Raw genomic sequence first — 27,981 nt, forward strand, 5'->3', positions numbered from 1 at the left:
ATCAAAATGAGTGACAGTTATGGACAGTGTATGTTAACTACATGACTATATTGCTTAGTCTACATCTATGCATGCTCTGTTTCTTTTCCTTTAACTACTACTTTTAATATTAAAAGGAATGCAATTTCCCAATACTTTTAGGGCACATGTAGCTGTATCCTTTTTTCTTTTTTTTTACGTGACTCATGACTACTTAGAACTAGTCTTGTTTAACCCATTTATTCAATGAAAGCTTGACTTTTACAAGATTTATGACCTCTATATTAGTAACCTCATATGTTATCCCAGAGGTCAGGGCTGAATCCTTGTTAGTGGCATTAAGAATGTACCTGAGTCCAAATTAAACCGCGTTGCTGAGCGTTAAACATTTCCTGAAAGTTAAGCTTTCTGACTTGGAAAACCCACTTCCTAATTTTGATCACTTCTCCATTAAGGGGTGGGGGCACTCTCTGTTCTCAAAATCATGAGTAAGCATTTGGAATTGGTTAGTCAAGTGCTTCCCTAAGGACTAGGTCACTGGAGTTGTTGAAGCACAGAATTAAATAAGATTTATCTTGTATATAGGAGGACATGTGTACTTGAAAAAGCTCTCGGACATCTATACTTTTGCTTGCTATTTCAGTGGAGACAGTAGGCAGCAACTGCTACTGTCTCTCATCAATCCTACATAGAGGGTGAAAGATTAAAAAATGCCTTGCAAAAACTTTTACAGAATTACTGATTTCTCTAATACCTGAATATTTTATGTTCTGTGGACAGCAGGAGACAGTGGCAGTAGGATTAGATCTTAAACAGGCAAAGCTGCAATGACTGCAGCGAGTGTGGACTGTAGCAGAGGTGAAAACATGAAGCATCTCCTCAGCCATTTTAGAAGCAGCCCAGCAGGTGGCATTCAAGAATTACTGTAAAACTGAATCAGCCCATCCTCAGCAAAATGCAATTCATTTGCTTACATGCTAACCAAGGAATCATACAATCACACTTTGTGTGTGTGCATGAGCACTGGGGGTTATACATTATTAAATATATATGACTCACATGAACTTTGGTGGCAAGGATTTTGAAATATTTCATATAATAGGATTTAGTTAAAAATACACAATTTGAGAGCTTTTAAGTATCTTTGTTTTAAGAAAATCAACTCAGCTGCCCTTCTCCTGACTCAGTTATTTGGTACCATAGATGCTGTTCAGGACTGCAGCATCTCTCTCAGTCACAGACACAATGTGATGTGCAAAACAGAGAGAGGGGGGTTCACTTTCTGCCATTATTCCATTCTCCCACACAAATTACCCTCTAAGGTCATTTAACAAATTTTGGCGATTCCCGTGACAAATTGTCTCTGAGGTATTTGCAGCTCTTATATTTGCAGCATGACTGTACTCACATATACCTGATTATGTAAAGTGACCCTACCAAATGAATGCTGTAAACATGGCTCCCATAGTTTCTACAATAGCAGTAACTCCAGAAAGGGTAGATATTCCAAAGAACAAAAATCCTTTGGATTCAAGCTACTGCATATATTTCAAACAAATATGAGTTTCAAACAAATAGCAGCATCACCATAGCTGCACATTATTGGTTTTATTTCAGAAATAAACCTCAGAAATGCATTTACTATTTACTGGGTTAAGCGGCAATACTATTCTTTCACACTAAATAAAAAGCAGAAACTCAAAGTAGCAAATACATCACACTTTAAAAAAATTTAAAAACTATATTTTCAGCACAAACTGATGCATATTTTATTCAAAATGGAGTCTCACTGTTTTCAATGTAATTTACTTCTTAGTGAGTGTGCTTATAATTTCAGCCTTAATCTAATTTGTTAATTTCAACTGTGGATTTCATCACACAGGTGAATAGAGCAGACCTTAGTTTATCTTGTTTGAAGGCACACCTGGGTGACTATAGCTGTCAGGTTACAGAAGGTAAATAAGAATGCTCTAAGTTATTTTCTGTTAGAGTAATGTCACAACTAACTGGAAATAGCCACTGAAGTCCCTACTTTCATTTAGCCAGATGTTTCCAGCTTTATGGTACATATTCTGTATTTCAGGACCAACACACACTGTAGCTAAAATCCAAATTGTTGTCTTAGGCTTGCACATGTCTAGCGGGATTTTAAGTTTTTCCCTTTGAACTCATTCCTCATTTCACCTTAAGAACTGCTTTTGAAACTTCTTCCAATTTCAAAATCATTCAGCTATGAAGCATGGCAGGGATGCTGCCTGAGAAACAAATCAGATATCCCTAGGATAACATGTAACAACTTGTACAGTTTGAAATTAAAATATTTATATTCTACTCATTCCATGCTTGAGGTGCCTTACAACCATAATTATGAACAGCCACTATTTATAAAAACAAAAAAATACAAGTAAGCAAACCATTAGAAAACAACAGCTTGTATATACCAATTCTACATTTTCTCTTTGAAAGACCACCTTTCAATAAATACTGTAAGCATGTTTAATACACTGACAATATTAAAACAATAATTCTTGTCATATTTCCTTAAGCACCACTTTAAATTTAATTACACGGCCATACAGTAACAGAGAATATAATTAGTGGGTCTCCAGTAAATGCTGCTACTCCAACTTTAGTGTCTTCTGATTTTATATATACTTACTGTTTACGGAAAGTCAGTGTTATGCACATACAATTTTTTGATCTGGAAATTTTAAACACAACTTCTTCATAACATGTATCTGCATAAGGCACAGTGAAATAAGTGAAATGTATAACTACAATGCTTACCCCTAAAGCTGGCAATCTCTGTGTGCAACTAACAGCAACTTTTAGTTTCCAGTCTGTTTCACCATCTAGCTGATCAGTTCGGATAAAACATGAACCTTAAAAATGCAAAAGAAACAAAAAACATGACAGATGTTTTAGATCCCATTAAAATGGAAATGGACATAAACTATGGAAGCGTTGCTTTTGAAATGTCTTACAACAATGTTCTTAATTCTAGTAGGGCACAGGGAAACAAACAGGAAGATTCCTATAGACACAGTGCAAGAGCCAAAGGCATGTGTATGCAAAGTTTTTCTTGAGTTTCCTGAACCTTTTTAAACTTCACAAAGTTAACATTTTAGGATTCTCACATCTTACTTGCCTTGGTAGCCAGCGAAACTATATGGCTTCCCCTGCTCTTCCTTCAACTCAAGAGAGAGGGGCAAAGTGTTGTCCCTGCAGTTGTGCTAGACCACGCATCTTCAACCCTTTCAGACCCAGGACCCACTTTAAACCCAAACATGCATTTAGGCACCCATTTCTTAATCTTTTGCCATATATTTGTTTGGTGATAGTGCTCCTGCTATGACCCACCTCAGATCACATCACAACCCACCAGTTGAAGAGCAGTGTGATAGAGAAGCTACTGCCTTCAGAAGTCTACTTCTTGAAGTCACTGCTTTCACACTCCAGTGGCACTATAGGCATGAGCTTACCGCCTTTTTTTCAGAGCTTGTGGGGCTTGCATTCGCACTGGGCTTTTGAAGCACTCTGAAGCAGAAGAATCTCTTTGAAGCCTGAGCACTCTGAAGCCCATGGTAAGGTCAAAGACGAACATACTCATCTCTCACTTTGTGCTTTTATTAATACATAGACTCACTCCAGGTGAACCCATTTGTGGACTCCTGTTTAACTTAGTAGAGAATGTATCAGCCAAGGTTTTTCTAGAAAATCAGTTTTCCAATATAAGGACCAACCAGCAAAAAAACTTAAGGGGAAAATTTTCATTCTTCATGTACTAGCTACATATTAAATGAACTAGGGATGACCAGCACAAACTGACTCTGTGTGCTTGGGCAATTGGGTGAGCCACTGGCAGCCACAGGCTAGATCCAGTGGGCTACCAGCTGGTCAATCCTGCTACAGGAAACAGACTATATCAAAAACACAAATCTATTGTGTAATAATCCTAGTAGTCAACTCTAGTTTCATCTTGGGAAATTGCTGCCCAAAATGTGCACTGGCAAAAATACATCTTCCCTTATGAGGCTTGAATCATTTTACATTGCCAAGTAAATGCTCACTTGTAGCCTGATTCAAGTGTCAATTTCTCAGAAATAATGGGGAATGATGGAATTAAGAATGGTGTGTTCAAGAACGAGATTAAATCAATACATTTTTGGTGCCATACTCAAAAGTCCCTGATGCAAGTAAAATCTAACTAAACCAGCAATTTAAGACTGAAGGCACCTGAAATTATAACTAACCTAAAGGTGGAATTTCACACAATACTCTCTCAGAAGAACTTACAGATGTCCAATGTCTACACTATTTTATAAAACATGTAAGAAATATAACTTTTTTTTTTTAAAAAAAGACACTTTCATAAAGTACTAAATTTCAAACAATGCTATACAAAACTTTGGTTCACAGCTGAAAACTACACATGTCCTAAAAGATGGGCCAAGGTCTGTATAAAATAATTAACTACTTCTGGAAAATATAGTAAGCATTTTTCAGACATAGCTATTGAAATTGAAAACACTGTAAATAAGCATAAGACAACGTGAGAATGCCACACTCCTATAGTACACTCTAATCAACAGTCTATTTTCCATCATACTTTCCCTATACAAGACATTTCATGGTTCTCTTTACCCTTCCTGTCAATGGCTGCTCTCATCCATCAATTTCATTTAGAATTATACTATAGATCAATGCAGTTCAAGACCAGTGTGGCTCCTGTGAATGGTTGACTGCACATATATTCATTTAATAGAGCTCACACTATGACATGTATTGGCCAGCTGCATTTCCTCTCCACTTCAGCAGTTAATTTCATCAATAACTTATCTCATAGTCCGTTTCCCTTTTATCCAGAAAAAGAGACTGCTTTGTGCCAAGTCAGCTTTCAATAGTGATCACTACAGCAAAACCTAAACAATAAAACGTCCTCCTATCCAGGCATTTTGAAATAATTCTTTAGCACTATTGGCAAGACTTTTCAATGTACCAAGACATACTAATTCTTAAGTTTGGATAATGAAAGTTCAAAAGGATAAAAATTAAACAGGCAAGAACACATAAGAAATAACTAACTGCAGTTAATTTGAATACTTTATTAATAATTTACATAGGCTGAGTTCACACATGATGTTAAGCCAAACAATGGCTTGGCATGAAGGAGCAAATATGCAGGTTCCTGGAAAAAAGAAGCTCATGGTCATTTTGTCCCTCCTGCAGTTCTGCTGTATTCACATTGCTAGAAGCCAAGCCATGGTTACATTTGAACCTGGGCTCATGGTTTAAGAAACCATGAGCTGTAAGCCATAGAACAAACCTTGACTACATCTCATGATTTGCCTGGAGCTAAACAAAACAAAACAACAAGCCTGGATTCAGATGTAACGCTAAAACAAACCATGGCTTAGCTCACAGACGCATAGGCAGGCAGGCAAAGAGAAAGAGCAAATATCTTCCCTTTGAGAACTCATGTTTGCTTGTTCTTGCTAAGGCATGGTCTGATAGTGTTATATGCGAACCAGGTCATAGTTTGCATACCGCTTGCCAAACTGAAACTGCAGTCATCCACAGCTATGACAAATAAACAATTTCTTAAACTTTAGAAATGAGAGGTGAAAATAATTATATTTATACCTATTTCCTTGTTTCTAATCTCATCACCTTATTGGAACCACACTTTCAAACTTTTCTCTATGACTACAAGGGATTAATTTTTAGTTTGATTTTTAACATAAAGGATCCAATACAGAAATAAACTAGATGGGGAAAAAATTGAAGTTCCAAACCAATATTTTTTTGACTGTACATCTCTAGATGTCCCACTTAAATGTTGCATAATTGGTGAAAATTGGAAGATATTAAGACTCTAGCATTAATTGTTGTCTAGTATTGATTTCTTTTGATATCATCAACTATGGCATCCCTCTGAGCTGCTTATCTGGGTTTTGCTTGGGAGAAATGGAATTATGGGAGTCCTTTGTCATCAGTATGCAGATGACACTCAGTTCTATCTATTTTTAAAGACTTATATTCCACTCCTCATTACAGGTGATCTTGGGGTGGGTCAAAACAAAATATAACACAATAAAAACAAAAACAAAACAGAATACACTTCAAAAACAGGCACCACCCCTCATCCAAATAAGAATTAACCATCCTCTGAACCCAATCAGTCAAACCCCTCAGTCACTCAGGACTATCTAGGGTTCTCTAACACATCAGAGACCACTATATTTGTCATTAGTACAGTCAATCATTCTACTTTTCAAAGCTCAGAGAAGTTTACATGGGACTTCTGTTTATCTAAGCACTGATGTTATCTGCACACACTTAATAATGTTGCATAATCATTGGGTGCTCCCAATCCACTCACTAGACCACTGCTACCAATACCAATCTGATCTCTCATCCTCCAGTATTATGCACAGGCTTTGCAAATAAGTTCATCAGTAGCCTGTCTACTAAAACATGCATGAATTTACAAGAGAAAGTCAAGAGTTACATGACAGCCTCTCCTTGTTGCTTCCCCTTTACAAAGTTTAATAGATCAAAGACCCATATTAATAAGACATTGCAAAATGAACCTTCCAAAGATTTCCAGTGGTCAGCTGACCTGCCCATGCTGATCAAAAGCAGGTAGGTAGTCTGTGTCAGTGCATTTTCATTCCTCCACTTCACCCTAGCCTAGAGTCAGAGACATGGTGCAGCTAGCTAGCCAAGCAGCTTAGTTTACTTCCATCTGATATCCCCCCCAGTGTGTGAACTACAGGAGGAATAAGGAGAACAGATGGCACTGTGGTTTAAACCCTGAGCCTCTTGGGCTTGCTGCTTGGAAGGTTGGCAGTTCAAATCTGCACGACAAGGTGAGCTCCCATTGCTCTGACCCAGCTTCTGCGAACCTAGCAGTTCCAAAGCACACCAGTGCAAGTAAATAAATAGGTACTACTGCAGCAGGAAGGTAAATGGTGTTTCCATGTGCTCTGATTTCCATCACGGTCCTTTATGTGCCAGTAGCGGTTTAGTCATGCTGGCTCCCTCGGCCTGAAGCCAGATGTGCACCACAACCCCATAGTTGCCTTTGGCTGGACTTAACCGTCCAGGGGTCCTTTACCTTTACCTTTTACAGGAAGAATTCAAGTCTGCCACTCAACCCAGAAAAATGAGTTATAAACAGGGCTACAAAGCAGCTAAAAGATATTGAGGGAAGAAAATGGAAGAATGGAGAAAAGAAGGTGTAAATAGGAAGCCACCTCCACAAACAGCAGAAATTTCTGTCAAAAATGTGTCTGTCAAAAAAATGCTTGTGGATGTAGAGATAGGTAGCATAATGCTCTGCCCCTTCCCTCTGGCCAATCTTGCCATGACTGGGAGGTCTACAAGGGCTGGGATTTTAGTCCTGTCAAAAGAAATTATGGATGAGACTTGAGCTGATCCTATACAAGGCAAATTTCTCCCAAACTGGGATTCAAGGTATATGCTGGTCACCCTTCAAGTTGAAGGAGTCTTTTCCATATTTGCATATTTTATGCTTTCCCTGGAGTAGTCTTTCAGATGATATTTCTACACTAGCCTTGTCATATTAAGAAAATAAAAGTCAAATCCTTAGGAGATACCAGCCCATTCCACTTTCAGAATTTTTATCTTAAAGCAGGACTGACCATCCAGTTTTTGCTAAATATAGAATTATTTAGTATTAGCTGGGTAAATCATTTGACTCGGGAATTAATGCTCAAGGCAGGATGTATAAGAAATAAAGAACATCTTATGAAAAACAGAAAGTTGCAAGCATTATTTTTATTAAGAACTCACAGATAGGATACACTGTTAAATATTAATAAGAATAAATGATTTGCTGAGACAAAAGCTGAATATTTTGGAAAACTTCAATTAATAATTTTGCAATATTACAAACTAGCTGCAAATAAACACAAGAAGAGCTGAATATATATGTAAAACTTCAATTAAAATAGAGGGGGGCAACCCTAAACTAGATAAATAGTTGTTTTGTCTTGTGTTGTACCTAAGGTAAAATTATGTACCTAGGGTAAAATTATGCTCTCATTTTCTCTTTGTATTAAAGCTATAACCATGATGCTTTAAATCAATTACTCAGAAAGCCTCAAATTTTCAACATGATGCAACTGAGTAAGATTTGATTTACTTTTTTTTTAAAGAATGAGATTATGCTAACATGTTCTCCTTTTTGCCACCGTGCAGCTAAGGCTGTATAAATAGAAGCTATTCTGTCTGTATTCTCTCTCAAGTGTTGTGTCTGATAAATTTTTCACAAATGAGAACATTAGCTACAACTAATGCCAGTTAAGCCTCACCAAAACTGAATTATTAAATCTTCTTGCCTATATCCTGTTACAGACTTCTTATGAATACTTGATTTTATTTTGTATAATTGACAAGACTTGTCAGGAAAGGGTGGTTTTAATGGCAATCAAATTAAGATCAACTGGTATAAGTGTCACAATGAAGAGTCTGTGTCAAGTGCTGAAGAATTAATTGATGGGTTATTGAGAAACAAGGCATGTGAAGCTGTCATAAAGTGTTGTAATATTAGCAACCTGCTTGCTATGAGTCAGAAACTAAGAGCCCGGGGTTTTATGTCTACACAGAACAAAAGTTTATTTTAAATCATTTATATCACTATATTGCAGGAACATTTTAAGCAGCTGACAAGCTGAAGAGCACCACTGAGTTGACATGTTGGGGGTACAGAGCTTCATTTACTATATTCAGAAGAAAAGTTCAGCTTTGATAGCTTACGGTAAAAGGGAACTGTAATATATGACAAATATTTATGCCATAATGTTGTCACACTTGGGACACAGGGAAAAACATATTGACATTTATAAGAGATTGATGAAAATTAGTTCTAAAGCATTAATTTTTCCTAATACCACTGAAAGAACTATGTTCACTCAGCAGATATTTGATCTGAATTAAGAAACTGATGAAGCAATTGATTAATTGGAATTTAAGCCATCAGTCACTGGATCCATCAACAGAATCATTTATATTCTAAACAATCAGCTTATGGTCCAATAGGATACCATGTATTAATACACAGTCAATATGATACCCCTGAACTCATCACAATTCCTTATTGACAAGCACACAGATGCTTTTAATCCAAGCTTGATCACGCTGCATATATTTTAGGGGTCTTATATTGACTCTGTACGTTTTAGGAATTTTTATTTTATTAAATACATTACAGAATTATTTTGCATTCACTGAGCATCATCCAGAGAAAAGGAGATATTTAAAGCAGCTGCCCACGTTCTTAAATTCTAATTATACAATTTATATCCTCTTTAGAAGAAGAAGCACATCCCAAACCTTCCTTTTCTTGAAACATTTAAAAAATCAAAAGGGTTAAAGCAAGCAAAATCATCCTGCGCAAGCAACGAATTCATTTTGAAATTATATCCCATTTTTGAGAATCACTGAAAACAGGACAATTGTGATAGACATAATACTAACTAGTTTAAATTTATATACTGGAACTAATCAGAATTGGAAGGCACCATGAGGGTCATCTAGTCCAACCCCCCTGCAAAGTAGGAATCTTTCATCCAATGTGGGGCTTGAACCCACAACCCTGAAATTAAGAGTCTTGTGCTCTACGATCTGAGCTATCCCTCCTCTTGGTGGCAGCATGGACTTGGATAGCTTGGCACTGGAAGATTTCCAAGGACTTACACTAAAATAAATTTATAACCAAGTATGGGAAATAGCCCTTGTAGAGAAGGTGAGTCAGCAGTTATGAATGGCAAGAGGGCAGGAAGGAATGGACGCTAATACAGCAGACTGGAGGAGCTTGATAACCTACACCAAGAAGGAAGATATTGGGCAACATCATTTCAGAATATCTGGCCTCTGCCACTAATATTGTTTTTGTGTGTAGAACTAAGTAAATAAATACATAAGAAATGAGAAATATATGCATTCTTGTTACATGAAAGCTGAAATCCTAAGTGTACTTACTAGGAAGTAAGTACCACTGAACTCTGTGAGATTTAACTGAGGAAATTCTAGGATTGTACTGTAAATCTCACTAACTGTTGCCAACAGTATTTCAGAATATCTGGCCTCTGTTATTCTTTCAGTCTAGATTTAACCCGCCATTTTATTTACTTTCCTACCCTCAAAATGGTTTGTAACTGTTTTTATCTCTGTGACCACTACTGCCACATGATCTCTAGAGGCAATACTTGACATATTGTTACCTGGTGATGCTGCAGCCCAAACCTAGAAACCTTTGTGTGCAAAATGTGCAGTATATCACAGACCAATGACTCTCCCTGTATAGTCCCCAGATAATTTTGTGTTGGCCAACACTATATTAAGAACTGCTTTATGTGAGGCTCTTAAACCAGGAGTATGCCCACATAATTCCTTTAGTTCATACAAACCTACTTTACTACTGAGATGAATTGATTCTTAGCACTCATGTGCAGCACATACATTCACCTGATATATAATAATAATAATAATAATAATAATAATAATAATAATAATAATACTTTTTTATTTATACCCCGCCCTCCCCAGCCAAGGCCGGGCTCAGAGCGGCTTACAAGCAATAACAAAAACAAGATGAATGATTACAACTTAAAAACAAAAATAAAATACAACATTAAAATAATGTAACATTAAAATATTAAAATGTAGCCTCATTGCAGGAGGAAAAGAAAAAGAAAAAAGAAAGAGAGGGAGGGAGGGAATCAAATTGGCTCCAAGCCAAAGGCCAGGCGGAACAACTCTGTCTTACAGGCCCTGCGGAAAGAAATCAGATCCTGCAGGGCCCTGGTCTCATGAGGCAGAGCGTTCCACCAGGCCGGAGCCAGAGTTGAAAATGCCCAGGCACTGGTTGAAGCCAATCCAACTTCCTTAGGGCCTGGGACCACTAGGGTGTTGTTAATTATGGACCTTGAGGCTCTCCGTGGGGCATACCAGGAGAGGCGGTCCCGTAGGTACGAGGGTCCTAGGCCGTGAAGGGCTTTAAAGGTCAAAAGCAGCACCTTAAATCTGACCCTGTACTCCACCGGGAGCCAGTGCAGCTTGAAAAGCACTGGGTGAATATGCTCCCATGGCAGAGACCCCGTGAGGAGCCTCGCTGCAGCATTCTGTACCCGCTGGAGTTTCTGGGACAGCTTCAAGGGCAGCCCCGCGTAGAGCGAATTACAGTAGTCAAGCCTGGAGATGACCGTCGCATGGATCACTGTGGCCTGGTCGGGGCAGGAAAGGTAAGGGACCAACTGCTTGATGCGGCGAAGATGGAAAAATGTCACCTTGGCTGTTGCTGTAACTTGCGCCTCCATGGAAAGGGAGGCGTCAAGGATTACACCCAAACTCTTAACGGAAGGCAATGGCACTAATTGGGCCCCCGCAAGAGAAGGGAGTTGGTCCCTCATCCCCATGCCATCCCGACCTAGCCATAGGACCTCTGTCTTCGAAGGATTTAGTTTTAATCGGCTCCCACGAAACCATCCAGCCACAGCTTCCAAGCATCTGGTCAGTGTGTTCGGGGCCAAGTCGGTGTGGCCATCCATCAGCAGATAGAGCTGAATGTCATCAGCATATTGGTGACAGCCCAGCCCAAAGCTCCGGATAATCTGGGCAAGGGGGTGCATAAAGATGTTAAAAAGCATCGGGGAGAGAATTGCGCCCTGCGACACTCCACACACCAAGGAGTGGCGCGACATTTCCCTCCCTAGTGCCACCCTCTGTCCCCGACCAGAGATAAAAGAGCACAACCAGTTACGGGCTATGCCCTGTATCCCCACGTCTGCGAGGCGGTGGTCCAGAAGATCATGATCGACCATGTCAAAGGCTGCTGACAAATCTAAAAGGATCAGCAGTCCTGACCTGCCTCGATCCAGTAGTCTATGGAAATCATCTGTTAGGGCAACCAGAGCCGTCTCCATCCCAAAACCAGGACGGAAACCGGACTGAAATGGATCTAATGCTGATGTTTCCTCCAGAAACCTACCAAGCTGTTCAGCAACAGCTCTCTCAATTACCTTACCCAGGTATGGAAGATTTGAAACTGGGCGGTAAAGTACATATAAAGTACATTAACAACTTTAATGATTCTTAGACCACCGCTACCAGTAATAATTTGCCTTAACAAAGCGCTAAACAAAACTCCACTTTAAAGACATGTAATATGTGAGTAAAAGCAAAGATTGAACCCTCTCGAGCAATTTGGAGGCCTCTCAAGGGAAGAAGAGGAGGCAGCCGTATTGTATTAATGGAAGTCTGTTCTGTTCACAAATGGACATCACTGGATTCCCACTCTCCCCTCCTCTCTCTGTGCCCTTTCCGAATCTGCTCCGGGGGTTGGGGGAACCCCTCCGGAACAAATTTAGGGGATGTGCAAGCAGAAGAGAGGGGGGAAAGTTCCATTATGCAAGTTGAACTCATTGTACTGACAAAATGATTTAGCTGTATTTCACCCATACTTATTAAGTAATACACAGCATTCATTTAGCACTGACACCCTGGGCTTCTTTGGGCGGAAGGGCTGAATATAAATTTAATAAATAATAGATACAGTGTTTCAGCATTCAAACCATTGTATATATAGGTTGGTATTTAAGTGGAAGGTGTGATGTTCTACACAGAGTTCAGTTCCGCCTTAACAGTGGAAGTCCCTGCATTGCCAAAATACCCCTCCCCACCCCTGTCCCTCGCCCCCCGCAAAAAAAGGTCAAGGGCCCTCAGGTCCAGTAAATACCTAATAAAGTGCCAGCAGCAGTCAAAAAAAATGCACACCTCTGCATTCTGGCCCTTATTCTTGTGTAAATCTTGCAACATCACTAGAATGTGGGTGAAAGACACCCCTATAGTGCAGCTGAAGGGCTGAGCCTGATAAAAATTAACTTGCCTAATACCACTTTGCAATTCATAACAGGGGCAAGCTTTAAACCAAGGATTGTTTTTCCTTTTCAGCTCAGTCTTGGCCACTACACTACACCAGCTCTTTAAGTATTAGCATATTAAGTATACTATTAGTATACTTTGTATTAATGCTATTATTCCACTTGAGTTTATGTATAAAATAAGTGGAACACATAAAAGCGATATTATTCAGTGGCTTGAGATAGGTGTCAAAACATTGCTAGCCTGAGTTAAATCAAATGTTAAAACTGGAATAGGAGCTGAGATACGGGAACAGATTAAAGTAGTTTGGACAGATTGTTGGCAGTCACTCATGCCCTGAAGATAAAAGTTTATTTGGCCGTATGTGCAAAACTTCACTATAGTCATTTGTCATTCTCTGTAGCAATACATTTCCCAAACTTTCTTTCGTTTCAAGACAGGTAGGTTTTAAAATGTATGGTTTCTAAACATAATAGATATTTCCAGAACACGTGCCACAACTATTACAGCCTTATTATTCTGTAGCAGTGCTTAGAAAGAGATAGGAGGTGACACCTGAGTTGAACAGCTGAATTCCAAAGTGATACCACATTTTCTGTGCAATTTCAGAGGTTCAAAGTGTCAAACATCCTTGTGCAAAAAGCCACAAAAGACTTATCTGTAATTAATTATAATGTATAAATGCACAAAACAACTAAGTAACAGTTTTAATGAAATGTAACAGGTCTTCTTTCAGGTTACCTGCTACAGTATTTAACATAATTCTGTAATTTCTACAAAACATTGGAGGCATAGCCAGTAATATAAATTCAGCACTGCCGTTAATTTGAGAAGGCATATCTAAGAAGACTTAACTAACTACCCAGAATATATAAAAAGCAAAAGTAGTTACGTTGGTCCATAACAACCCCCACCCCCCAGCACCACAATCCACAGGTGAACAATATCATATAGCTACCTGTTAAGTGAACACAGGAACACACTCACCACCTCCTCCTGCAGCACAGTCATGGTGAGGAGGAAGTATGCAAGCTTCAGCTTCCACTTTGAATTCTACTAAATTCTATCATAATTTTTTGTTCTTTTTAATTTTTGTAGAATCACTTTTAATTATACCAAAATTAACCAGTTTGTAGGTTTTGATGACGCCTGCTTAAAAAAAATATATGTTTAGGCAAGCTCACCCATGTATGCAATTTTAACATTTAAAAATTGCTGATTTTAGTCATATTTTGATAACTTTTATGTCAAAATGTTTTAAGGTTTGATTTGATCTGTATTTTAAATGAGTATCTTATTGCACTTTGTGCAAACTTCATAGAGATTTTTGTCAATTAAGCAGGGTCTAAATCTTGGTTAAATAAAAATAAATAAAATAATGATGCAACTATGTGTGGTTAACTGAAAGCTTCTAAACTACTCCTCGCAGCTGTACTAGAAGAGAGGGGTGGGATGAGCATTATTAGCCAAGGTTAATTAACTGTGGCTCAGCATGACATCTAAACACAGCTACTATATGAATTTATCACATCAATGTAATATACCAACAGTGTAATCTTATGTATATTTACTCAGAAGTAAGTGCCATTGATTTTAATGGGGTTACTCCCTAGGAAGCGTTAGGACTGAAGTGTAAGACTAGAATTCAGAGCACTACAAACTAAATGAGCAATATCTGTTGCACAGTTCCACAAGTAAACAACCAGCTTTTGTATAATCTATATGCACTAGAGATGGAGGAAATGACAAAAGAGTCCCAAGCTAAGCCGATGGACAAGATTGCCAACTACCAGGGCACATGCCAATTCCTGCTGGGATACCACCACAGTAGTAGAGCTAAAACAGAGGCCTGGCTCTATTGCCAAGATGAAGGAGACATCAGCTCCTACCAGGAAGAGACAAGGAGTGTGGTCAAGCAGAGTTCCAACAAAGCCTGTAGCCACTAGTTCAGGGGTCAGCAAACTTTTTCAGGCCAGATTTAGAAGCAGATTGGGCCGGCCCCTGGGCTTCAGTTTGCCTACCCATGCACTAGTTCATAAGCCAGCCAGTCACCGACAATGAGCATCAGCTCTCAAACAACATGGGTTGGGGGGGGGGGAGATGATAATGGCCTCACAGGCCCTTCCATCTTAAATCTAAGAAAAAAAGCTAGCATCCAAAGAGTGGATGTGGCAACTCCACCCCACCACATGTAGCTAAATTGTGCATTGTCTGTGATAGGGGTTACATATCAGTTCACGGAAGACTACATGGGCAAGCAGTTTTATTTTCTCCCTGCCAAGTTTGCTGCCTTGTACAAAAGACATAGCTTTTACACAAATAGAATCATGATCCTCTCTAAAGCTGTATAAATTCTTTTTATTTTAGATCAGGTGTTCCTATCTACTTAAAAAAGAAAAGAAAACAAAAAAAGCAGAACTACAGAATCAATCCAAGAGGATCCATTTGAAAATAGCAATAATATAAACTTTCAGTTACTATAATCACTAGTGTATATCCTTCACAAAGCATCCACAGAACAATACCAGAAAATATCAACATACCTGTTTTTTCTGAAGTTCTCAGAAACACCATGTCAGATGGAATTCGCTGATTCTGTTGGGGGGGGGAGTACAGCATGTTTGTTATATATATGTGTGTGTATATATACAGAGAGGGGGGCATTTAATTCTAAGAGTTGAATCCCATATAGTCATTTTGTTCATGGAACAGAATTACCCCCTCTTCTGTGTACCCCTGAACCCACCCAAATCTGCTCCAGAAACATAATGACTTAGTTTTCAACAAATACATTCTTTATTTATACAAACTAGTAATATTTCAATAAGCAGCAGTTCTTCAAATGAAGTATTTATTTATTTATTTATTTAAGTGCAACACAAGAAAAGTTTGGGGGCCAAAGGGATGTGAGCGTGCTTACACAAATCCCTTTGCCTCTAAAGCCATCACTGGGTCCGGCACTAGGATGAATTGAAGCAAACAACTGTAGCTCAGTAACCATCTGACAATCACACTTCTAACCTGGATGGCTGGGGGATAGCATTTGGGCATTAATTTTTACTGCTCTCTCTCTCTCTCTCTCTCTCTCTCTCTCTCTGTGTGTGTGTGTGTGTGTGTGTAATATTAGCAAACTTAAACCATCACTTTATGGTCTACATATCCCTTAATAATTATGTCAATTGTCCAATGGTGTTTCAATTCTCTTCCCCTTCTTTTCATTTTTTAAAACTATGTTTAACTTGCTAAATTCTCAAAATGCTAAAGCCAGTGGGTTGATTTTGTCCCTAGCAAATAGGATAAAGGCACCGTTAGCATTTTGCCCATATCACAAGATCCACAGTTACAAATAGAAGACATTAAGTACAGTAAACATCAAAACAGCAGCACTAGTTTACGCTATCACTTTTCCTCCAACAGCCTTTAAGAATCAGGCATTTTAGACTGAGAACCCCCTCTGCACAGAATCTTTGATCTCTGATCAAATAAATAGCCTTGCATTGCTGCTGTAAAGTATGTGCGCACACACACACACACACACATATAAACACAAAATGATGGGAAATGCAAACCTTTAGTGTTCTACAGAGAAATAACATCTAAGAAAAGCAAATGGCATGAGAATGAGTGTAGAATCTCATTTCATTCTGTCAGAATTTTTTTAAAAAATGCTGACATTTTATTGCATATTCTAAAACCGTCCAGAACCTTCCTATGTTGAGCAAAAAGTATTTTTATATAGTAAGGTGGAAAGAGAGGGTACAGAAAAAATATAAATCTTACTGAAGAACATGAACTATATTGTATATTCAATACTTGTGAACCTACTATCTGCAAAACTGAGAGGAGAGGCAAAAGGCAACTTCAGAAGTCAATAAATCATTCCTTAAATGACAAACATAAAATCAGATGTGCTGTCTTTATATAGATTAACTATACATCTTTACAACTTCTCTTTTAATGTTGACATAAACCTTTTAGTCACATCTCAGGTTACTAGCGTTATCCTTTAAAACTGTTGCCCGTTAACAAGCTGAAGCTTTGACAAAAACGCAGCTCTCTCACACACCACCAGACATAATTAATCTTACCATCCTCATTACAATGGCAGGATACCAATAAAAACAAGTTCTCATATTTGTCAGTTATGAGTTCCAATTATTTGTCTTTGTAACAAAAGTAAATATTTAATATTATAAAATCCTTCATACTGACAACAATGGTTGAAAAACATCTACTTTAGATTTGCTAAAATGAAATAAACAAAATAAGCCCTACAATTTACTCCAATTAATTATTTGGGAGCATATCCAGCTGCAACATTGCTGGAGCTATGCAAGTGTGGACCCAATCGCCCTGATCACCCTTGGACAGGAGATCATTGCAAGTTTTATGTAATAACAAGGCATTATCAAGATTTTAAATGTGTTCTCTTGTATCATTTGTTCAGGGTTATGACTGGATGAATCCCAAACTGGAATTAAGATTGCCAGAAGAAATATCAACAACCTCAGATATGCAGATGACACAACCTTGATGGCAGAAAGTGAGGAGGAATTAAAGAACCTTTTAATGAGGGTAAAAGAAGAGAGCGCAAAATATGGTCTGAAGCTCAACATCAAAAAAACGAAGATCATGGCCACTGGTCCCATCACCTCCTGGCAAATAGAAGGGGAAGAAATGGAGGCAGTGAGAGATTTTACTTTCTTGGGCTCCATGATCACTGCAGATGGTGACAGCAGCCACGAAATTAAAAGACGCCTGCTTCTTGGGAGAAAAGCAATGATAAACCTAGACAGCATCTTAAAAAACAGAGACATCACCTTGCCAACAAAGGTCCGTATAGTGAAAGCTATGGTTTTCCCAGTAGTGATGTATGGAAGTGAGAGCTGACTGCCGAAGAATTGATGCTTTTGAATTATGGTGCTGGAGGAGACTCTTGAGAGTCCCATGGACCTATGCATTCTGAAGGAAATCAGCCCTGAGTGCTCACTGGAAGGGCAGATCCTGAAGCTGAGGCTCCAATACTTTGGCCACTTCATGAGAAGAGAAGATTCCCTGGAAAAGACCCTGATGTTGGGAAAGATGGAGGGCGCAAGGAGAAGGGGACAACAGAGGACGAGATGGTGGGACAGTGTTCTCGAAGCTACCAACATGAGTTTGACCAAACTGCAGGAGGCAGTGGAAGACAGGAGTGCCTGGCGTGCTCTGGTCCAAGGGTCACGAAGAGTCGGACACGACTAAACAACTAAACAACTACAACAATGGGTGACATCCAGCAGTGCCTGTTTGACTGCAATGGGCTTCTGACTGTGCAACAGGACTTTCTCTTTTTCTGTTTTCCCCTTGAGCCTCACTGTGCACCTTAAAAAGCTGATCTGGAAGGTTGGCGTACCTTCCAGAGCAGATGGGGGACAGGCTGCTGGCATAGCATTAGATAATGCCCATTAACTACCTATTCAGCTTGAAACCTGTTCTGTGGCAGGAAATCATACAAAAAGCAAAAACTTTAAGAGCTCTTATCTGTAGTGTGTGTGTGTCCCCAATCTAAAAAATATTTTAAAGTACCAACCTTTTCCACTATGATGAGATCGCCAACTTGAATGTCTGAGCTTTTAACTTGCACTTTACCTTTAAATAAATAAAAAACAAGTCAACATAAGCAATAATCAAGAAATCACAGACACATTTTACTCCTATGCTGACTTTTGTGGGAGTTTTTTATCAAACAAATGTTTTTAAAAACCATTAAGAAGCTTACTTAAATACAACTAGCTTTAAAATAACTGTAACATCAATATAGAATTAAATCTCTGGGAGAAATTTTGGAAGAATGATTTGAAATTTACTGCACGCTATACACTGAAAGGGGACGCAGGTGGCGCTGTGGGTTAAAGCCTCAGCGCCTAGAGCTTGCCGATCAAAAGGTCGGCGGTTCGAATCCCTGCGGCGGGGTGCGCTCCCGCTGCTCGGTCCCAGCGCCTGCCAACCTAGCAGTTCGAAAGCACCTCTGGGTGCAAGTAGATAAATAGGGACCGCTTACCAGCGGGAAGGTAAACGACGTTTCCGTGTGCGGCTCTGGCTCTGGCTCTGGCTCTGGCCAGAGCAGCGATGTCACGCTGGCCACGTGACCCGGAAGTGTCTCCGGACAGCGCTGGCCCCTGGCCTCTTAAGTGAGATGGGCGCACAACCCCAGAGTCTGTCAAGACTGGCCCGTATGGGCAGGGGTACCTTTACTTTACCTTTTATACACTGAAAGAGAACTATATGAAAATGATTCATAGATAGCTTTAACTCAGAGTCGATTGGCTAAAATGTACAAAATCGGAATCGGATTTGTGTTGGAAATGTAAAGAAGTAGAAGGAACATTTTTTCATATGTGGTGGGCAAGCACATATTGGGAAATGATATATAATGAGATGAAAAAATGTTCAAAACAAAATCCCCCCCCCCTAAAAAAGAGCCTTCATGGGCCATATTTGACAGGTAAAGGTAAAGGGACCCCTGACCAATAGGTCCAGTCATGACCGACTTTGGGGTTGCGATGCTCATCTCGCTTTATTGGCCGAGGGAGCCGGCGTACAGCTTCTGGGTCATGTGTCCAGCATGACTAAGCCACTTCTGGCGAACCAGAGCAGTGCACGGAAACACCGTTTACCTTCCCGCCAGAGTGGTACCTATTTATCTACTTGCACTCTGACGTGCTTTCGAACTGCTAGGTGGGCAGGAGAAGGGACAGAGCAACGGGAGCTCACTCCGTTGCGGGGATTTGAACCGCCAACCTTCTGATCGGCAAGTCCCACAGCACCACCCGCGTCCCTATTTGACAGGTAGGCCCAAATAAATTATGATGTCGAGTAGAACCAATCTTACCCGAAAGCAACATTTGGTGCCAAACGCAAACCCAAACAACTAAACCCACTGATTTCCAGCAAAAGCAGTTCCACTTGGGAATTCTGACGGAACAGTGAGATGAAAAACCAATTTGGCACTTGAAATTAATTTTCTTCTGCAAAGAAGCAGTTCTTGGTTGGTGCAATGGCTATTAACACCAAGAAAACATACACTTATTCTTCAATATTAATGAAGATAAATTATAGTAAACATAGCATTACTCTGAGTGTCACAGGAAAGGCAGGTGAGTTAAACATTTAAATGAGAAACACTTATTAATACCTATTAATATGGGAAGTCTTGAAATTCATCCTCCTATCTGAAAACCTAAATTTGGCATCCAGAATACAGCTGACTCCCGAACGTATCTCAGATACTATTTATTCCCAATCATCCTGTGAACATCTTGCATGTCTACAACCTTTGCTTGAAAACTACAAAGTATCATGCATGTATCCCAATTCTAAATACTTGTGTTTTTACTAAATAAGTACCATAGTGGGTAGACCCCATCTCCACTTCTGTGAAGTATTGCTCATTGTGGGAGGATAGCACTTAATGCCTCGTGATGTTGGTCTCTTGATTTATTCTCAGAATATGCCTTCCTGCCCCAAAATTCTAATTTCTCACAACACGGTAAGAGTTGTAGTTGTGAGAGTGAGACTTCTGTTTTACTAAAAAGCTTCGGTAAAATCATGTATTATCAGACTGCTGCTCTGAAGTACAGAATGTGTAAATTTATCCTTCATGGCATAGTGCACTTTTTTATGAATGCGGTAACAGGGACAGTTGTTTCCAATGCAAATGTACAAATTCAGGTAAGTTTTACCCTACACCCACTTGTTTGCAAGGGGGTAGTAGAACATACTTGAGCAATAAAAACGATAATTTAAAACCTTAAGATGTCTATAAACAATTCTCCTTTGACTATTAGAACCAGTAGTCATTTGATAACATTTCAGAAAACATACAAATTATATAATATTACAACTTTGGAAAGACAATTTGAGAAAAACATCAAATGCTATTCATTGAATAAATTATTTTTGCAAACTATTTTTTCCTTCTAAACACATCTCACTAGCTAAAAACACTCTTCACCATCTGTGTAATTGCCAATAAAAAAGTCCAAAGCTGTCAGAAGTGACTGCATATCGAAGCTTTATAGTCCACCAAGGCGCAAGCCTTTGCCTAAAGCCGTATTGTGGAACTAGAACACAATTAAGTGTCTATCATAATTCATTACACTTGAATGGCTCAAGAAGATTGCAGTGGAGTTAAATAAATATAATCCTAGTCTATGAATGCCAACAAAAGATGTCCACAAACAAGGTAAGCAAAATTATGCAAATGCTGTAGTAGAAAGAATGTTAAGCCTCCTTTCAACATTTCTCTTCAAGATACTGTCTCTGTTTTGGTTAGTTAACCTGGTTCAAGTAAATAAATAAAAAATCCAAAAATGTGCTTATCGTCAAAAAAGCTAAACCTCCGGTTGTTTTCGAATCTGCATCCTGTCCTTCCAGCTCACAACAAAATTATCAAGGAGGTTCACATAAAAATAAGATGACAATTTTCTAAAACAAGCTGTTATATTCATGCAAAGCGCTGAAATTTTGGGTCAAGAAATTGAAGCAATGGGAGATCAATAGAAGAATTAGGACAGGAGCAAATAGAAAGCAGTAATTGGTGAGAAACTGACCAGGTACTGAAGAATAATAAACCTACAAAGTGCTCTTAGCCAAGAAATGTCAGTAACTGTGACAACTGTCAAATTTTAGAGACGCAAAAGCATAGTGTCACCCAGAGGGGGAGATATTAATAGTCATGCCATTGTAGCAAGGGTATTCCAGTCCAAATGATTTTGGAATCTAGGACACTCATTTTGCAGGTTTAGTAAATAACCATACAATTGATCCCAGAATAATGGATCACATGAGTGATATGGGATATACCATATATACCATATATACTTGAGTATAAGCCGACCCGAATATAAGCCGAGGCACCTAATTTTACCACAAAAGACTGGGAAAACTTATTGACTCAAGCATAAGCGGGTTCACCACACCACAAACCTGGTGGTGGTGGCGGCGGCGGAGGAAGAACAAGCAGCCCAAAAGGGCTGCTTTCAGGCTGCTCGTTCCTCCGCCACCAACAGCGGCAAAGGCAGAGAAGGAGGAAAGAGCAGCCCGAAAGGACCCTCACTCGAGTATAAGCTGAGCGGGGCTTTTTCAGCATAAAAAATGTGCTGAAAAAGTCAGCTTATACTTGAGTAAATACGGTATGTACCTGTCAGTAATAGTGGCTGTACTTCCATTTTAATCAGAAGAGGCATGGCAACAGTACTAAGACTGTTCAAAGAAGTTACTGTACTGCTTAATGCTGTAACTATTAAAATAGCTATATTGATCTATGATTCTTTGTAAGACCTATAGCTGGTACAGCATATATTAAATGCCCATTAATTACAATACTACCTATACGATGTGGGGGAATGTTGGAGTTTCATATTAAAGACAGCCACAAGGAGCACCTTCCAACATACAAACTGCCCCTGCAATAGCTGCATTCCAACATAACAATAAGCAGAGAACCTTGGTTTAATAAACCATCCTGTATATGAGCTGATGCACCAGGTCCAATCACACCCACTCTGGAACAAATGACTTGTTTCACCATGAAAAGCCATGAGAACTAGCCAGCCTTAAACCAAGAGTTGCTTGTTTATGAATCTTAACTTGTTAAGGAGAAACAAACCACAATCCTGGGTTTGGACATAATGTTAAGCTACTCCCTTCCCTGTTTGCTTACCTGCTTGTGCAACCAAGAGTGATAAGGCTGTGTGTACAAGCAAGCAGCTAATACACAGTAAGGTCTATAAAGCCAAGTTTCTTGGCTCATTGGTACATGCGAACATGGTCACTGAGGAAATGCTGTCTGTGATACATCTGTCCTAGGTCAGACAGACATCACTAGACTTCACCCGATACCCTTAATAAGAACAGCGTGCACACAAATGAGCTGGGAATTGGGAAAACATACTTCTGCTGGTTTTCTCCAGAAACATGATTGCAGGATGGAACTCTCATCATCAACAAACCTGCTCAGTTCAGGCGCACAACAAAAGCACAAAGGGAGTGGGGACATAAATTTAATAACTAATAATAAATAATAACAATATGCATAAGGGACTGATTGGGGGGTAGAGGAGAAGAGAACTTGCAAGCGTCTAGGCAAGGAGCAGAGAGGGGAAAATACTCTCTCTTCCAAGGATGGCATAAGTAGAGGACTATAAAACATGAATTCCTGGCATTGCCTTTTAAGAACTAAGGCATGAACTTCCCTTGTTATGCATCATGAGGTTATGAAAGTTTATGAAAGTTTTACAAAAGATGCCATTCCTGGGGGAACAAAATTGTTTTTAAACAAGTGTGACCTTCCATTCCTTTGTACTCGTTTGCAGTCATTCTTCCCTCCATCTGCTGTTATTTCAGAACAAAGGAAAAGGGAATGCATCACCATTGCTGAGCCATTGCCAAGGCAACGGGACCAATGCACCCTGCCTTGCCATGCTTTGGTAAGTTGCACTGCTTGCAGTTCTATGTAGCAACTTTCACCCCAAATAAGTTATTGTCATACAGTGCTGCATGTGACTGGTTGGAATAAAAGCGGGGGAGAGGCTGAAAGTAATGTACAACAGATGGACAGAGTGCACATTTGGATACATATTTGACTAGGTATCCATAGACACATTCTACCCCTACTAGTCAAATGAGCACAACTAGGTTGTGTATGAGGGTGTTTTGCAACATGCAGAGAGGGAGAGCAAGCCTACATGAGTGTTCTACCCTGAACTGGCCCATTAGGAGCCACAAAATCTACTGCAATACTAAACTATCCTTTGTGGAGATCAGAAGGTTTTCAGAAAGTGGCAAACTAAACAGTAACATAAAAATGAAGCAAGCCACAATTAAGAGATGATAGAAAATCTCTACATACAAAAAGAATACTCAATACATGGAGCCATGAAATAAAGAAAATAAGCAGTATAAGCTTCAACAAAAGGCATCGTTTAATGGAAATTTATAAGCAGAGTTTTAGTTAATAGTATTCATTTTTGTTCCAAAGGCTAGCCATGGATGAATGCATATGGATGATTTCAATGTATACATAACAGAGGGAAAATGGAATGTTAATTATTGTTATATTAAACACCAAATAAAATTAAAATCTATTCAGCAGTTTTACCAAATATATTGGCTTATTCTTTGAGTAAGATCAACACAAGAGAGAAATGTATGCTGTATTTAACATAACCTTTTGCCTTTGATAGTTTCATCTTTGAAGAATCTAGTGCAGACATGTACAACCTTTGAGTTAAATGCAATCCATGATTCATACATTGTTTATTTCAGGCTATAATGCCAGCATTTTAAAAAGAATTTATACAGCACTCTTTAGAGAATTTTGGCATATGTATTTTATGTGTGATGAACTCATATTCTTATGCCTTATTCAAGTGATAGTGATTAACATATAATTTCCATCAGTTATAGCTAGTGGTAGTCTTGTTAGTTTCCCTCAGTAAAATCTACTAGGCCAGCATAATTTGTGACCCACTACACTAAATGAAACCCACCAACCATGTTTGGCAACCTACTATTTGCTGCCTGCCTAGGATTACAAACACAGGAGACTGTTAAGCACCAAACAGGCCATAGTATATGCTAATAGGCTGTGTTTTTTGGTTGGCCATAATTTGGAGGTCTTGTTTAAAGAAATAGTACTTCACACAGGCCAGAAAATATGAATGCTATTCATGATTCACAGGGAAAAAAGTTTGCCAACCTCTTATTGTAAGCTTGCTATATAATTGAGAGTTCATTTCCTTGTCTCGCTGGTAACGACGAAATTCATCAACTGCCTCTCGTAGCACTGTGACAGCCAAAACAAATCCCTGTTTAAAATATAACAAACATTTCCCGAAATGGAAAATATTTCTATTAAAATCCACAGATAAGAAAAGCATGCGCTTTATATTTCATTTTAGTAGGACTGTTTGGAGTTTTGTTGTGTGTTTTCTTCCCTTTTGCCAAGGCCATAGTTATTCCAGAACAGCTGAGGAAAATTTGAGACATAGCCAATGATTTCTGGAAACATTTCCAAAACATGTGATAAAACTATTGAACAGGCTCGTATCACAAGAACAAAATATAGTACCCTCCACTCAAAGCAATTTTCAGATAAATTCACATCTAAAAGGCAATGGGATGGTTCATATGCAACAACAAACTGTGGGTGTGTAGCTGTGTTAACAGAGCTGATAGGGCCAATGCACACTGGCACCCCACTCTCTCCTTTCCTGGTTCAAGATACATCATAGTTTTCCCTTCTGTGCAGCTTCAGTTTGTGCTTGCTCTGCAAATCAGGAGTGAACCCTGGTTTTCAATTCTTATTTAGAGAGCAAGCACAAACCAAAGATGACTTGCTTCAAACCAGGAAAGGAGGAAGGGCATTCCAAGCTCAAGAGAGGGGGAAGCATATGAGCCAAAGGTTCAGGCACATAACACCAAAGCATGGTTTTGATGTTACAGCTGCACCAACCCATGGTCTCCAAGACATGAAGCTGAGGTGCATGATAAAAACCATCAAGCACGCTTACTTTTAAATAAAGGTTGAGATGTAACAAGAGAAGACTAATCTCCTAAACGAGTTTTTCTTTTTGCCTTGAAGGTGCGTAGCTTGACTTTGGTTAAAAATTATAGTGAGTCAAAACTCAGTTATTTAGGAGTAAGTTCCATGGAATCAATTACTTCCAAAAGTGTACTGAAACATTTGTTTTTAGCTGCATATACTAGATCAGATATACCAAACTTTTGGACTATGTGCCACATGTAGACCTTATAGCATTTTTTTCTGGAGTAGTTATAAAAAAGTTTGGCCAATTCCCTTTGAAAATAAAATCAATAACCAATGTTAAATGCAATATCCTGGCTATAGCCAGATACTTCCAATGTTTTTAGAAAGCACAGGTAGAATCGTAGTTCTTAAATTATAGAACATACAAGTTGTAACTTTTTATTATAGATAAAAGTATATATATATTTTTAAATGTGCTTACTTTTCCCAGAAACACACAGGTCCATTTAACATGAGAGTCACATTTCTTTTGATCTGACTTGGCTCAGATGTAACACGTCATAATCTGTGAAGTGTTGTTAAGAGACCAGGAGTACCCCTGCAATTCCTCTCCTTTCCTCACACGATTGTATTCTCCTTTGCTCCTTTCTCATTCAAAATCCCCCACTAACTATGGTTAGTGTTGCACAAAACCATAAGTATCTGAAACTAAATAGACTTTAGCGTCTGGTTCAAAGCTATGTCGTTTGACATTAGCTCTGAAAAGAGAATGGAGATCATTCAAGTGAGAAATGGGAGAAGCATGGAAATCAGAAGTATACTCCTGATCTCTTAACCATTAAGAAATAGGAAATGTTTCTTCTGCACTGAGCGTCTTTCATGTGTGGTAGAGGCTAGTGTGGTAGAAGAGAGCCACAGAGCTGATCCCCAAAGCTGCTGTCAGGGACTGGGATGGCACAATGGCAGAGGTGGGCTTCATGAACACACCAGCAGAGCCAATCCTGTGCTCTTGCCAGCATGTGTGCACAGAACCAACATCACTGCCACTGCTTTTTCCAGGTAAGCTGCCATGCCATCAGTGTTAGGAGACAGTTCTATACACCCACACTGGCCATGTGCACACAAGCTCATAAATGAAATATATATATATATATATATAATTGTATAGCATTTTTGATTACCAGAGGAGCCCAATAGGTGTAGAGGTAGCCTATTTTCAGCGCTGGTACGAACTGTGAGCAGGAGACTACGAGAAAATAAAGATTCAAGAAAAACTTGAATTGTTCATATAAAACCTAAAAGTGAAAGAAAAAAGAAAAACCAGGAAATGGTGCTTTCAAAAACATTTCCAGTATGCAGAAACTTTTTTTATGTAACAGGAACTTTAATCACAATTATAATCAATAATAGTTTCTTTTCCTTTTTTTTGAGTGCTGCTTTCAACATGGCTTGAACTATCTCTACTAACACAGAAAAATCAATCAATCAAGTAACATGAACATTTAATGATGATGACTATTCCAATATAAAATATTAAATAGAAAATTCATCCATAATATAGGCATTATAGTATCTAGCATTTATTGTAGCACTACAGAATGTTCATTAGACAAAACATGTATTATCTTAGCAATACCTAGCAATACAATAAGCTTATAAGCAGAGTTCAAGAATGTAGAGTAGGGTATTCTTTACAGGAGCCCAGACACTGATAAGGGGCACCCTGTAATTTAGCAATGGGGGGAGGGTAAGTGTTTGGTGGTTACTAATAGAATCATAGAATTGTAGATAGTCAGCAAGCTTCGCTAAGAATTGTTTTCAGGCTAGATATTTTGTTAAACAAAACTAGCACACGAGGAAGGTTGTGAGCCACAGTGTGAGCCATAGCATACTTTTATAAGTTTAGAAGTATAATTTCAAAATTAAAAGAGAAGCATTTTTTCATGGCTCATGAAATTGTATGCATGGAATGGGACTGTGGTGGGTATGTAAAGGTAAAGGGACCCCTGACCATTAGGTCCAGTCGCTGACGACTGGGGTTGTGGCGCTCATCTCACTTTATTGGCTGAGGGAGCCGGCGTACAGCTTCCGGGTCATGTGGCCAACATGACTAAGCCACTTCTGGCGAACCAGAGCAGCACACGGAAACACTGTTTACCTTCCCACCAGAGCGGTACCTATTTATCTACTTGCACTTTGATGTGCTTTCAAACTGCTAGGTTGGCAGTAGCAGGGACCGAGATACGGGATCTCACCCAGTCGCAGGGATTCGAACCGCTGACCTTCTGATCAGCAAGCCCTAGGCTCTGTGGTTTAGACCACAGAGCCACCCACGTCCCAAGTGGTGTGTATGTAGGAGAGGCCAATGCTACTCATCCTCAAAAAATGTTTGAGCTTCTAAAAGATACTTCAGTTATATCTCCATAATACAGATGGGGAACTAACCTGAGAAAACAGTGATTTGATTAATGTTCTCTAAATTGAGGCTAAAGTGAGGCCACTTTTCAATAACAAATGTAATAAAAGAACAACTCCAGTATTGCCTAGCCATTAGCAACAAG

The 27,981-nt window shown here is 39.1% G+C and overlaps 1 protein-coding gene across 6 annotated transcripts in view; it reads right to left on the reverse strand.

Annotated features, from left to right (window-relative positions):
* ATP9B (ATPase phospholipid transporting 9B (putative)) overlaps positions 1-27,981 on the reverse strand; it is a 122,103-nt gene that overhangs the window by 72,828 nt on the left and 21,294 nt on the right. For 3 of the 6 annotated variants that reach the window (XM_079983748.1, XM_079983747.1, XM_079983749.1), the window contains 5 exons: positions 26,602-26,715; positions 24,629-24,737; positions 18,458-18,516; positions 15,432-15,483; positions 2,767-2,861 (listed from right to left, as the gene is read on the reverse strand). In XM_079983748.1, the coding sequence (XP_079839874.1) occupies positions 2,767-2,861; positions 15,432-15,483; positions 18,458-18,516; positions 24,629-24,737; positions 26,602-26,715 (429 nt within the window). Of the gene's footprint in view, positions 1-2,766; positions 2,862-15,431; positions 15,484-18,457; positions 18,517-24,628; positions 24,738-26,601; positions 26,716-27,981 lie in introns of those variants that run through there. The other 3 variants (XM_079983750.1, XM_079983752.1, XM_079983751.1) reach the window with 3 other exon arrangements.

This window comes from Podarcis cretensis (assembly GCF_951804945.1).
Source record: "Podarcis cretensis genome assembly, chromosome: 7".
Lineage (NCBI taxonomy): Eukaryota > Metazoa > Chordata > Lepidosauria > Squamata > Lacertidae > Podarcis > Podarcis cretensis.